This window comes from Tachypleus tridentatus, chromosome 12, assembly GCF_004210375.1.
Source record: "Tachypleus tridentatus isolate NWPU-2018 chromosome 12, ASM421037v1, whole genome shotgun sequence".
In the NCBI taxonomy this organism is placed as follows: Eukaryota; Metazoa; Arthropoda; class Merostomata; order Xiphosura; family Limulidae; genus Tachypleus; species Tachypleus tridentatus.
In genome coordinates, this window is record NC_134836.1 from 40,094,845 (window position 1) to 40,110,516 (window position 15,672).

At 33.0% G+C, this 15,672-nt stretch overlaps 1 protein-coding gene across 2 annotated transcripts in view; it reads right to left on the bottom strand.

Moving 5' to 3' along the window:
- The window catches only part of LOC143233084 (protein turtle-like), a 414,845-nt gene that overhangs the window by 291,666 nt on the left and 107,507 nt on the right, over positions 1 to 15,672 (bottom strand). Inside the window, exon 1 of one of the 2 annotated variants that reach the window (XM_076468970.1) lies at positions 2,732 to 3,034. The exons of the other annotated variant lie outside the window; for it this stretch is intronic. Within the exon in view, the coding sequence (XP_076325085.1) occupies positions 2,732 to 2,828 (97 nt within the window). The 5' untranslated portion in view covers positions 2,829 to 3,034. Of the gene's footprint in view, positions 1 to 2,731; positions 3,035 to 15,672 lie in introns of those variants that run through there. 2 annotated transcript variants of the gene reach the window in all.

Here is a 15,672-nt window from a genome sequence, read left to right on the forward strand (position 1 = left end):
TGATACCATGGTAAACCCTCTTCAGGCTAATACGTAGCCTAACAATAGAATTTTGTTTTATGTTGGTCCTTCTTCTTTATTATAGAATTTACAATTCAATATGAGAAGGAGAACGGTATTAACATTTTTTTATTTTTTGACTGTTTATTTCTCATCTACAAAACTGCTGTTTTTACTGTGATACATGTTTGATTCATCCAGAAACATTTATTCCAGTATTTAAACAGCTGTTATGAAACTACAGAACTTGCTCAAACTTTGTCCTGTATATAGAGCAACGACAATGTTACTCTATACTTCAAATTTGGTTGTGCCCGGCATGGCCAGGTGCTAAGGACGGTCGACTCATAATCTGAGAATCTCGGGTACGGATCCCCGTCTCACCAAACATGCTCGGCCTTTCAGCCGTGGGGGCATTATTAAGTGTCGGTCAATCCCACTATTCGTTGGTAAAAGAGTAGGCTAATAGTTGGCGGTGGATGGTGATGACTAGCTGCCTTCCCTCTAGTCTTACACTGCTAAATTAAGAACGGCTAGTGCAGATAGCCCTCGAGTAGCTTTACGCGAAATTCAAAACAAACCAAACCATGATAAGCCCCAAGCTGTCACTATGAAAATGAAATCAGTGAAAAATGTACTTAAAATATTTGTATATTTCTACTATCAGGCGTATAGAAATGTATGCGTATTTTAAAAACAAGTTGTATTTATTTTAGTGTAAACTTGAGAGAAAACTTTAAACTTATCTGTGCTCTGTCCACCATAGGGAACCAAGCCCCAAATTGTAACGTTATAACAACGTAAACTTACCGTTAGCCCAGTGAAGGACCAAAAACAAACGCTATCAATAAGCTATGCTATTGAACTTCTTCATATATAGTAAAAAAAAGTACAATTTTGGCTTTTGTACGTTTAAGAAAAAATTATATTTGTTTAACATTCTAATATGGAACTTTTTTGTTGTTGTTTTTTTAATTTTGCACAAAGCTACACGAGAGCTATCTGCACTAGCCGTCCCTACTTTAGCAGTGTAAAACTAGAAGGAAAACAGCTAGTCATCACCACCCACCGCCAGCTCTTGGGCTACCCTTTTACAAAATAATAGTGGATTAACCATAACATTATAACGTCCCTTTGGCTGAAAGGGCGAGTATGTTTGATGTGACGAGGATTCGAACCCGCGACCCTCATATTACGAGTTGAGCGCCATAATCACCTAGTCATGCATAGCCTAAACTTCTTTGTAAGCTTTAGAAATAGTATAGTTTACTTCAGTTATTGTCTGTGAATTTTATATGTTGCTTCTCTTACTTTACTTAACTAATGTCTGTATCATCTTCACCTCGTAATAAAATAAAATAAAATAAAGTATGACACGCCACGTATAACAACAGAAATAATAAGAACTTTCCACAGTTTTAGCGGAGTAACCAGTGTTGTTTTTTTAGATCGGAAGAAGAAGAGGTTTATCCATCATACTTATAAAAAACCAGCTGATCACCACTCAAAGCAAAGCCTGTTTACCATCTAAAAGTTCTTCACAAAAGGAAAAAGGAAACAACTAAAGTTAAAACATTTATAAAGCTCGAGTCATACAGCTTGTGTCCTCAAATAGAGAAGGGTTTCAGTTGTCGACTTAGATTTTAACTTGAAACGCTTAATGTAAATTAATTTTGAAATATTTTTATGTTTCTCCTTTTCCATTTTGTTGATGATTAAGAAATGTGCTCTGAAAACAGTTGAATAATAAGTTGTTTCTTCGCTGTCTACATCGTAAGCAATATTCAATTACAAAAACCTTATTTTAGGAAGTTTTGGTCAAAATCAGAACCTAACAATTAAATTCATAGTCGAAAATGGTTAGTTTCAATCAGAATATGCAATAAACAGCTAAATTATCTATTTACAGATGGCAATTCGGTTAATGAAATGGTTAGTTTTGTCAAAATTACAGCAATTAATACATTAAGAGCCAGTAATGCTTTGTTTCCATTGCAACCAGTGGTAGTTACATTAGAAATCAGTGTATTAAACCTATTATTTAAATATAGGTTCATTTAAATCCAAGGCAAATACGATTTTTTTAATTACACCTACGTAAAATGTTTCGTTTCTTCAACTCTCGTTCGTTAATATAAATGTGCTTTATGTAAAACTCTGTGAAAAGACTTTTGTTTTTTACTAAATACCGTAAATTAAACTTGGTATAAACGAATTTGTTCTTTTAAATATGATGCATAAACCAGTCTGTTTATTTATATATGTTCTAATAAAACACTGTTTAAACCCGTAGCTTCCTTAAATATGTTCTAAGTAAACGCTGTATAAATCATTTCGCTTCTTTATATGTATCGTAAGTAAACACTGTATAGTTAATAAACCAATTCGTTTCTTTAAATGCATCCTAAGTAAACGTTATATAAACCCTTATGTTTCCTTGAATATAAATGAATTTAAACCCTAAATAAACTAGTTGATTTCTTTTAATGTATCGTAATTATAACTCAGAATAAGACCGTTTATTTTTCTATTTTCAGTAAACTACACCAAAAATTCTAACTTCTTGGAATAACTATTTCAACAAACTCCAAATATATCTTTTTACTTATGCGCAACGCGCGCAATATATTTTGATATGAAACGCAATAAGATATTTAGAGCAATTATAAAAATCGAACTCAATACATTTGTAGATTAAAAATAAAAACAAAATACATATATTCCTACTCACCGTAAGGTTTCTCCTTATTTGCTGGACTTTGTTCAAATTCAGCCTTAACTTCGACAAACCAAAATAAAGTCAGTATGAAATAAACTTGTTTAACCATAGTTTCTTTCCTAAACAGCGAGGGATTAAGCAAAAGCGTTTTAGTAAAAGTCACGCCTGAAAAAATTGTTCCATTACCCTAAACAAACTTGTGAGAACATTTATTATGATGAGGGTTTCTAGTAGACGCAGGACTGTTCAGAAGGACTGATTGCCATAAGTGTTCTTTAGAAACCATTAGTAACGTCGTGTGGTTTGGAGACCGAGTGATCAAGCTGTTCTACCACAAGGAGTACTTCTCGATCGATTCGTAAATATTTCCTACATAAATTCCGGGAGAGGGCGTTAAAGGACAACATAGTCTGTTTTAAAAAGAGGCGAATACTTGAAATTATGATATGTTAGAATTCATTTTCTGGGCATTCTTAACAATATTGATTTGTGTTCCGTGGCAATTCCTTTCGACGGAAGAAAACATGTAACAGCTGGCCCGAAAACATGCAGGAAAACAAATTCATGTTCTTGGTATATAAAGACGGTTTTGAAATTAAAATGTTTTTCACCTGAAATATAAAGACGAGACAGTTGAACTTTCATACAAATCAGATTTGTTTCAACATGAAAGTTTTTTTTTAAAGTGATTTAGTATATCTGCACAGGTTTTCAGCTCCGTGCTGTTTGCTGTTTAGTGTGCGTGTGTTTATTTTCTTACAGCAGGCAGTAAGTCTAGAGATTTACAAAACTAAAATACACTCTTATATAGCAGAGCAACATCGGGCTATCTGCTGAGTCCACGGAGGGGAATCGAACCCCTGATTTTGCCGTTTAGAAACCCCAACTTGTCTTTGCATTGAGGTTATTTGTACTTAACATCTTTAGTTTTATGCTCATAGTAGAAATTTGGTTGAGTATGATAAACTCTGACATGGTGCAAGAAAGTGTTCCATATCATTCCTATTACTATTGATTAAGCAAAAGATATCTCGAATAATTCATAGATTTTTGAAGCTAATATATTACATCCTAAAATAGAAAGGCAATTAGATAGAACAACCTCTACACCCTACACCACGATGATTTGACTTCCAGAGTATTCTTCTAAAATATAAAAAAATGTTTCCCCGCTATCAAAAATCGTGGTCTAAATGATAATATACTTTTCTAAACTAATTTGTTCTCGAATTTTGACTGTTTGTTCTCAAAAATCGAACGTTTTTTACCATTATAAGGAAAATAGTTCATGTTTGTTATAACTATTATGTTTGGACTACGTTCAATAAAACTTAATCATTCAGTCCTTGGGAGACATTGGGCTCTTGTACCGCATTTTAACAAAATTAAACACATTTCCAATTATGTGGTTGACTTTAGCGTGATCTTCATCTGGTATCGGCCCGGTATGGCCAAGCGTGTTAAGGCGTGCGACTCGTAATCTGAGGGTCGCGGGTTCGCATCCCCGTCGCGCCAAACATGCTCGTCCTCCCGGCCATGGGGGCGTTATAATGTGACGGTCAATCCCACTATTTGTTGGTAAAAGAGTAACCCAAGAGTTGGCGGTGGGTAGTGATGACTAGCTGCCTTCCCTCTAGTCTTACACTGCTAAATTAGAGACGACTAGCGCAGATAGCTCTCGAGTAGCTTTGTGCGAAATTCAAAAACAAACAATCATCTGGTATCTAATTTTGTCAAACGTTAAAAGAGTTGTTCTTGAAGGAAACTCAATATTTTTATCAAATTTGATCAAGAGATATATTTTTCGCACACACGCAAGAGTGAAAACATTAACCCTGCCATCGGACGGAAAATACAAAACTAACAAGAAATCCATAGAGTAAATATGAATATTTTTGTTTTATAAGTAAAACATTCCAGTTTATAAGTATTGACATAAAGTAAACAAAATCTTATATTCGAAAAAGAAAACACGGTTGAACTTCTTAATTTATTCATCATGAATTTCAAATCATATACACGAAGAAACAGCTGTTGTTTTTTCCGTTACAAGTTACTGTCGAGAAGGCCTTTCGTTTACAACAAAACCTCTACCGATTATCTGGACTACAAGAAATAAAGGATTACTTTAAACCTTCACACTATTTTTTATCAAAGTAAAAGATTTTTAACGTTTAGATTTAAACCCCTAAAGCTGTCAAAAAAGAAGCAAATGACATTTCATTCTTGAATGTTTTAATTAGAATTAACCAAAACACTTTTGCTTTGAATCGATAGTCGTATTGCCCTAAATAACCAGAAAAATAAAAATACAAGATAAAATATACAAAAGAGCTTGATTGTAATCGCGCCGAAAGTTTTCCTTATCTCGAATATTGTATCCAAGAGACCGTGAGTGAGAAATGCTTCAGTGAATTTTAAAGGAATTAATATTTCATAATTAAAAAATCAAGCAAGCTTTAATACTTCAGTTGTTGTTGTTTTATCCATAAAACTGACATATTGTTCCACCCATTTACCTTATTTTCTATATAAGATAAGCTTGATGAATTTGTCTCTTATGAACGGCCCTTCTGGCTGATAATGTGTTGTTTTTTTGCGCATGCGTACTTCGAAAATTGCTTTTGGCTAGAGCATCTACATGATCCTAGCAACTCTTTGATGGAACACCTTGACACAAGGCAAAAGGATTTTGTTGCAAAATCAAAAAAGCAATCCCTTACCATTTACAACAACCCCATGAGAAATGTTTCTTGGGAAATAGATAAAAAATATGTTTTGATAAATTCTACTCTGCCAGAAGTAAGCGAAAACCTAATCAGATTATTTTGATCACTTTGCCATCAATTCTAAATATAACTATAAACGCGTCGTATTTTCGCACAAATAAATGACCTAGACTACTCTACAGAAAGCTAGTAAGTTTTCTTTCTTTATACTCAGATCAATGCTCTGTTCTAATATAAACCAATGTGTATCCTTCATTTTGAAATCAATGTGGGTTATAAAAATAAATTCCTAATCACACAATATTATATACAACGGTGGCCATAGGTTTGTCTTAAAATGATGTCGGAACAAAAGTATTAAAAATACAGAAATAGGATTTGTATTCTTAGATTGTTGTGAATGATCAGATTTTACACTTAATAATTAATTTACAATCGTCAATGTCTATAAATAAAATAAGTTACAATAATGCAAAAATATCCGTTCGATTACCTTATATTAAAATAGGTTACTCGTAAACGCTTATCAAATAATTTTCATCCGATAATTATCTTTTTAAACTTATCTAGTGTGGTCAAAGAATGTATTGCGCATGTTCTCTTTGCTTCAATTATTCCGTCTATGTTTTATTCAGATGTAAATAAAATAACGTTTGTTTCATTATTAAACCACACGTAGCACAGTCACCTCAATACTTACAACCATGAACTGTGTTTTCCATTTTTGTAAAATTAAGCAACGTTCCTAAGCAAGATTATATAAAAAACTAATATTTTCTAATCGTCTATTACACTCATCAGCAGAGTTGTAATATACTGTGAATGTTGCTTGTGAAACTGTGTGGATTTTCTACATTTCATGCATATCTGTAATTACAAAGAAGAAGGCAAGCACTGAATATTTCAAACATGTGGGACGACAAACGCCAGAAGGTTTTGATTTTTTTGTCGTAAGTCTACCAAACGATTCGGTTTCATAGCGTGTAGTAATATGAGCGAAAGGCAGTGAAAATATAAAGTTACAAACAACTGTAAAGTGTCTGTGTAACAATATCACATGAAGAAGATATGATATTTGGTACTAATATATTTTTGTTCTTACCGGACTTTCCAAATATAGCATTTTAAGAGAACATACTTTACATCAAATATGAATGTTTCCCAGCCTTATTATATTCACAGTCTACAAATGGGGTACGCTTTCAAACATTAAAATATAAAACTGTTATAACTACCAAGATTTCCCTGCATACCACACATATTTGGTTCCCTTTCTGCTACACACTTATTGATCGAGCTTAGCTCTCTGTACGTCTGGTTACGTAGCTCTAATAATTAAGTAACTAATAAGCAAAATATACCACGTAATTGTATTTGCATTATTCAACTGATAGGTCAGTGTAAAATGTATTCGGGGTTTGTCCATACGCCCCAGTTAAGGATGTACAGATATATTTTCTGTAAAGAAATATTCTATGCAGGATTTTCGTTAAACAAATATCTACTTTTAATATTGGCTTTATTTGTCTCTCTTTCTTGGTAAAGCCTCCAGTAACAAAATGGTATGTCCGCGGACTTAAATTGCTAGAAACCGAGTTTCGATATCTATGGTGGGCAGAACACAAATAGCCCATTGTGTAGCTTTGTGTTTAAGTTCAAACAAACAAACTCTTGGTGAATAAAAATGTTTTATAGGTTTCAGTGACATAATTCAAAACGAATGTTTCAAGATACCCTTAGATATGTTGGCAAAATAAATTATTAATAACATTTCGTCCAGTCTGACACGAATTATATGGAAAACAAAAGTCACAGACAGTTTGAGAATTATTATAAAGTCATACAAACAAGCCTCGATTTTGTGTTTTAACCTTTTGACCATTGTGTAATAATTACTAAGTAAATCCTATTGCATTGGTTCGTAGAAGCTATCACTCGAATTAGAAAACGTAGTCCCTACATGAAGATCATTAAGGATTAGGTTATTAAGTATCTGTATTAATACACACGTATCGTTGTTACTCAAACACACAAAACAATTGCATGAAAGCATGTTTATGAAAAGTTTACCTACTAACAAAGTTCTATCGCCGTTGTAGCATTCTTCTCTTTAACTATACGATTAAGGATTTTATACAAGAACAGGACTGCATTTGACTTATGGTTACACTGAAAGCTCATATTGACTGTAACTTAGAGATGTCATCACTACGTTTTACTTTCATAAATATATTACTTTTGTCAATGAAATGAATAGTGAAGTAATAATTCAATTCCAAAGAAGGCTGGAAGTTAAAGGAATGAAATTAACATTGGGGGGCCAAACTTTGTTGTTGTTGTTGTTTTGAATTAAGTAATAATAAGAAATGTCATCGAAGGACAAGATTTTCAATTTGAAATCAAAAACACTTATATACTATCAATATCAAAAGGCGGGAAAATGACATGAAATCTCATGAAACATATGAATTGATAATATACTCTCAACATCAGGTAAGCAGTGATAATACATTTTATAGAAGATTATTATTTTTAAAATGCAAAACATTAATGCATTCTGAAAAACATATAAATTATGTATGACACAAAACGTTACAAAAATTAAGATTTGTAAGTTGAAGTGAAGACAAAATAAAAAAATAATGCATTATTAACACTAGGTAGGTAATTTTAACATCTCATAGAAGACCACGATTTTTATAATTTAAAATCAGTTTATCTTCTCCGCTTACAAAACAGTGGTTCATAGAGAACTGATATTATCTGATTAAATAATACTAACAAGACACCTTAGAATTTGATCTTTTTTATTACGTTTACCAAAATATAAGTCAAATGTAAGTGTGGAAAATAAAAGACACACATAATAATAAAACACTGATAAGAGAAGCAACGAACAGTCAGAAAGGAAAATTTATATTCAAACGCATTTAAAAAGAATTATTTCAATAATTAAAATATTTTCCATCCCTTGATGGGAATTAATGGATTTTAGAAAGTTCGTTTTTCTTTTTCTAACTTGTAACAACCTAATAAACCACAAGTGAAGGATGTTGATAGTGAATAGCTGACTGACATTAATAACCCATTAGGACTTTACGGTCTATGTATGTGTTTGACTTTATGAACGTTTTATGGAATAAGTCATTACAGCAAGTCGAATCTAAGTTTCCAAAGTTTCTCAAACAATTAACGACCACTAAGTCTATCGAAAGAACTTCAAAAACTTCGTGTTTTTACGATGTTCTTGGTATATTTATTTAAATCAGCATACTGTTCATTATGCTTTGATATTGTTTTTGTGAAAGCCATATCAACGTTAATATCGTGCTCATTTTGTTAGATTATGTTTAACTTTCTCATATTTTGTGAGGTAAGATGTTCATTAACTTTCAGGGTCTCAACGGAATCTTTTAGATTATGGTTTATAGAAGTAAAAAGCAGTTAATCGCTAAATATTTCATAAAGTAATGGCACATTTCTCACATATGTACACATAAATATATCTAAAGGCATTTAATTAAACTCTTTATTTAAACGTATTAAACAAGTTAACATACTGATAGCAGGACTACCTGCTCTACAACACAAGGACCAAATTTATTAAACAAGTTAACATACTGATAGCAGGACCACCTGCTCTACAACCCAAGGACCAAATTTATTAAACAAGTTAACATACTGATAGCAGGACCACCTGCTCTACAACCCAAGGACCAAATTTATTAAACAAGTTAACATACTGATAGCAGGACCACCTGCTCTACAACCCAAGGACCAAATGTATTAAACAAGTTAACATACCGATAGCAGGACTACCTGCTCTACAACCCAAGGACCAAATTTATTAAACAAGTTAACATACTGATAGCAGGACCACCTGCTCTACAACCCAAGGACCAAATTTATTAAACAAGTTAACATACTGATAGCAGGACCACCTGCTCTACAACCCAAGGACCAAATGTATTAAACAAGTTAACATACTGATAGCAGGACCACCTGCTCTACAACCCAAGGACCAAATTTATTAAACAAGTTAACATACTGATAGCAGGACTACCTGCTCTACAACCCAAGGACCAAATTTATTAAACAAGTTAACATACTGATAGCAGGACCACCTGTTCTACAACCCAAGGACCAAATGTATTAAACAAGTTAACATACTGATAGCAGGACCACCTGCTCTACAACCCAAGGACCAATTTTTTTTACGTGTAGTATTCTTCTTTGTCTTAACACAGTAAACCAAATTTTGTTCTTAGCTTAAATGGCTTATAAATATCAAAAAGTACAATTAACCACATGAGGTTTCAAGTTACTAAACATTCTGATATTCAGTGTTTTATTTTATTTTTTTGCTCGAATATTAACTCCAAATTCCAATGAAAAGGCGCCCACGTCACAAATTTCCAGAGCACAAATTACAAAACTATTCATGTTGTTGTTTATGGCTTTTACCATTTGAAATAAAAACAAATGTATTTGTAGCCTTAAATTTAAGGCTTTGACAAAAACATACGGAAGTGAGTTAGAAATTATTCATGTATATAAAAAGGTTAAAGGTGTTTTTAATAGGAACGTTTAAGAAAATTGTTTCTACCCAAATAACAAAATAGCAACGTTTTCAGAATGCAAAAAAAATAACACTTTTTTTTCAGTTTTAACAGAATGCAAATCCAAAGATTTATCGAAACGCCGCAGATTGAGTAACTCAATATCACTGTGATGACTCATGGCCAGACTGTGATGACTCGGTATGGCCAGGTGGTCATAACACACGACTCTTAATCCGAGGGTCGTGAATTCAAATTTCCGTCACACCAAACATGCTCGCCTTTTCAGCCGTGGAGGCTTTGTAATGTGACGGTCAATCACACTATTCGATGGTAAAAGAGTAGCTCGAGAGTTGGCGGTGGGTGGTGATTACTAGTTGCCTTTCCTATAGCCTTACACTGCGAAATTAGGGACGGCTAGCACAGACAGCCCTCGCTATAACTTTGCGCGAAATTCAAAAACAAACAAACAAAATATCACTGTACGTGAGTTTTCTTATAACAAAGCCAAATTAGACTATCTGCTGTATCCACCGAGGAGATTCGAACCCCTGATTTTAGCATTGTAAACCCGAATACTTTACTGCTGTCCCATCGGGGAATAATATCAGCACAAACAGTGGTGCAAAATATTTACCATACTAGAGCGACACAAGTGTCATAGGTAGTTCGTGTGTATGTTTTACTTTAAAAACATTCATTTTTAAATGAATTGTTAAGAAACGTATGTTTCATAAAACATTCATTGTTTTCATAAAATATAGTTTAATATTGTCATTAATTTTAAAAAAAACCTCAAACCTTCACAAAATAGTAAAGTTCAGATTTCTGTAATTTCTTACAGGAGAATTTCATGTTTCTAAAAACTATTAAAGGAAAAAAATTGATTACTAAAATACAAGGTAATTTTTCTATAAATTGTTAAAAATGAAATTTTAATTTCCATAAATTTCTGAAGGAGAAATTCAAGTTTTAACAAAATATTAAGTAAGTTTACTCTTCCTAAGCTACTAAAATGGAAAGGAAGTTAGATACTCATAACCTTTGAAAGTAGAAGGTCGAATTTCCTAAACTGTTAAAAAAGAACTTGGGAATAAATAAAAAAACAACGTAGAGGGAAAGGGGATAAAACTGCCACCCTCGTGCTACCATCTAGTGTGAATTATATGTAACTATAAAAGTTTGGAGACTCAATATCCATTCAGTCCGTTTACAAACTTATATTTTCTGAAAAATGTATTTCTCGTTATCAAATTTATGTCTAACTATTGTTCACATGATCCAATATAAAAATAACCTCGCAAACAGACTTGAATGAGAATGACCAAAAATGTGCCTTTTTGAACAATTTGTTTTAAGTTAATTTTTTATGGTTCAAAAGTATATAATTTTGAGAACTGCACTTTGCTAGTTTCAAACAAAATAAACTAAGGAAATACGGAAGAAACGCTTATTTTTATATCGTTTGTTTGCTTTATAATGAGTGGCTTAGGGTTAAACATGTGTATCCCTCCACAGAACTGTCTTACCTCAAAGGTTGAGACTGTCTCAGCCAACAATAGTAAAATTTGATAATTTAAGTGATTTACATGCTTTTAAAGAATTAAAAGAAAAACAGGAAACTCTATGTTTCACAAGTAGTTCATCTGTTACTACTTTGGTTTTGGTTTCGTTCGTAAAAGCAAAACCACGTTAGTAATAAATGAAATCTTTGTGGAACGTGCAATTCTCTTTATTGCCTTCGTATTTACATTTATAGAATTTCATTAAGGAATAAAAGTTTCGAGCATCGATTGTCTTAAATTAAATGTTAAATGCAGCATTTATTTTGAATCGCATTTGTTAAGAATTAGATGGTGGATGTTTAGCCTCATTTTAATCTCAGTTTCATCTTACCAGAAGATGAAAGGCAAAACGACTCTCAACCCGAAGAAATGAACTTTATCGATATAAAAAAAAAAGAAAAGTCTATGTTCAATCTTTCTTTAAATTAAAGTGACATTTACAATAACAAAGAGTTCATATGAAAACTTTTCGTTGTCTAATACCACCCATCTTAATAGTAAAAACATTATAAAATTATTAGCTACCTCTCTTTATAATACAACTGCACTCTTAAATGTTTTTACCTTATTTATTCGTGCAAAAACTAACGACGCTACTTGACGGTCTTATTGCTTGTAGTAATAATAATTTTTATAACGTGTCATGACATGAGGATGATTCCTCGTGTGATTCAAATGAGTTTATGTATATGCGTACAAACTTAAGTATTTGTGATTTGAAAGATAGATCTACGGAAGACAAGTTCGGCCACTTGTGACGTCAGACCATTACTAATGTGTTACATTACTATTTACCTTTATACAGCCTTATAAGTGTATTTATGTGCCTATGCCTATGATTTTATTGATTCTATGGAAAGTTTCAAATAAACACACAAGCTAAAGTAAGTTTCCAGCAAAAGACTTTTGTTTTAGCCCAAAGCTACAAAATAGGTAATCTACGCTCTGTCCACTACGAAGACTTGAAACCCGCTCTTTAGCGTTGTAGGTCAATCAAATTACCACTGACCTTTTGGAGAGTCACACTGAAGGGTCAATCATGTTCTTATAACGTTTTAATATTTCTTATTACCTTAATTCTGTATTATGTAACTACAATTGCCTTCCCCTAAAAACAAGGTGATCAAATTACCTATGCGTAAAGTAAATGGAAAATAACTATTTTCTCTTCAAACTTTGCTTTTGTGACCTGGGTAATAAAATTTTCAAATTTGTCCATTTTCCAGAACATTCCAGGCAGCGCTGAGTAGCTGATAGAGAATTTTCTTGAACTTACAAGAATTTTCAAGAAATTTCTAGAATGTTGTAGAACTTACAAGAATTTCCTAGAATGTTGTAGAACTTACGAGAATTTTCAAGAAACTTTTAAATTTTTGTAGAACATTCCATAGTAATATATATTCAGAGACTCACCACTCACCACTTCAGTTTAGTTTTAGCTGCTTAAGTAAACCCATAGAACTATCTGATTTTATCAGAGAAGGCATCAAGAAGCTGCAAGCATTTTCCAAATGCATTCTGCTTTGTATGTGACCAATTTATCAAGACAAGAGCGAAAAGTACTCTGTGACAGCATCTTCTAAAATGTGTGAAGCCTACAAGGCATATTTCGACATGCCTGTCAGGAACCAAGACAAACCTTGGGCACCTCATTTTACCTGCGAACACTGCAAAAAAACTCTAGAAGGTAAGACGGACAATTTTTGCTTCCTTGAATAATAAGATTTTATATTATATAAATTTAAACCTTTTAAAATTTAAATATATTTTTAATTTATTGTTTTAATTTCCAATAGTATAGAAAATTTTTACATATAAAATATTTTGCACGAACCTCTTACACATTAGTTGAAGATAAAATAAATTTATTCTTCATAATAACAATTTTATTTTGCTCTTTTGCAGGATGATACAGAGAGGAAAAGGAGCCATGAAGTTCGCTGTTCCAAGAAGTTGGCGTGAACCCAATGACCACTCAAGCAATTGCTACTTCTGCATGGTGGACCCTTCCAAACGTCGGGCTGGCAAGAATGCACCTTCTGTCATTTATCCGGACCTTCCCTCATCCATCGCCCCAGTGCTATACTGTCCTGAGCTCCCTGTACCCACCCCGCCAGAGAGAAAACAGCCATCATCAGAAGAGAGCAGCAAATCAGAAGAGGAGGTAGACTTTGAAGTTCCAGATTACAATTTCTGAGGTGCAGCAGGGGAGAGAAACCCATACTACCCCAAGCAAAGAGACCTCAATGACTTGATCAAAGATCTTGGTCTAACAAAGTCAAATGCCGAGACTATGTTTGGGGGCTGATACGTGAAAGTGATTTACATTACAGTCGCAAATCTCGAAAACCTACTCACTTCTAAACATTTTTGCATAACTTCAGTATAAATACACGTAAATCTTGATTCATATGTTGTTTTATTCAGACCTTCTGTAAATGAAAATGTGCTAATTTGCCCGTTTTTACATAGAAAATAGGTTAATTTCTAAATTTCATTATCCAGGTCACAAAAGTAAAGTTTGAAGGGAATACTGGCCATTTTCTGTTGTTTTACAATATAAGCATTAAGAAATAACACATACAATCTAAGAACAATATCTGTGTTACATAGTGTAACTAATGTGTAGATTTATTTAGAAATAAGCAAACAAAAGCAAAATTGTCACCAAAAATATTTAATAGTAAACATTTCGTAACTTTTTACTTGAAATTGGTGTTCTAATAGCAAGCGAAACTCTAAAATAAATAGTTTTACAAAACTGCGCTAAGTTTGGAAACTTCCGTGAGAGGGCGCTACTCATTACGCTTTTATTTCAGTTTAACTACCCACTCATCACGTCTTTCAGGCTTCAAACATTACATTTCTTTCTTTCTTTATCCAAATCTTCATCTATCAAGTGAAGTAGAGTAAAGTAACTTAGTGAATAAACCTACCTGACAAGACGCTCTTAAGCATCTTAGGGTTAATAATTAGAAAAATGCATTTTAGTTTCTTGGATCAACGAACATTAAATACGAGGATGCTACAGTGAAAAGTCTATGTGCTATTTAAAAGTAAATAGTAAAGTATTAGTAGCATTTTCGTAAAATAAGTTTCAAAGAAATCACTTGGAAATGCATTCAGCAACGTCCGTCCTTTAAGAAAGCCATGAAATGAAAACATACACAGATTTGAAATTCAAAAATTAAAGGAAGATTTAGTTAGGATATAAAGCAAGGATTACCAGAAGCTCAAAACGACTTACTTTACCTAAATATATGCAATAAGTTACAATAGTATTTCTTTTTCTATCCAAGTGGGATCAAATAGACAATAATGTTTGTATTAAATAACAGTTACGTACACACCAAGAAATTAGAAGCTTTTGTTGTTTTTCCATATAGGCGAATAAAATATATTTTACTTATTTATGGGTCTCGACCTAAGATTTTCTTATACTTAAACATCCTAACACAAAGCACTCAAACACTATGAAAATGAATAAATGTCAGTTTAGAGACACTTTCGAAACATCACCGAAACGCTTCGCACTCATGTTTGGAGCACAAGCTAAATGGCTGTCTAGAGTAACTGTAGCAGCTCTTGCAACCCATCGAAAGGACCACTAGAAACGTTGAACAAATCCCAACCTGGCAGTTTTCTTCACTTGACGACGTCACACCCTTTACACGTGAGTAGAACAGCTATAGATTAATCACCATAGGCAGCGAGTTATCATTGTCTTGACCTATTATCTTCTAGAAACACTCCAAACACAATTCACAGTTATACTAAATCAAGAGCTAGGATCTTGTAAACCTTGCTTAGCTGGATTCACATTCCAGAAAGAGCTTGAAAATGATGTTTTTTATTGTTTTACAGAAAGTTCGAAAACCCATCACACCTTCTAAGATAAAACAATAAAGTTCCTTCAAGTACAATGTTAAGCTAAATTATTTACTTATTTAGTTCTGAAAGCGTGAGTAATTGAATATTTTCTTTACTCACTGTAACTGAAACGTTTTCGCTTCCATGCTTTGATTCTAGTTTGATCTGTGCTCCCTCTGCTGGTGGGCACGTAATGCATAACATTTTCTATGTTTGATAGGCAAAACACT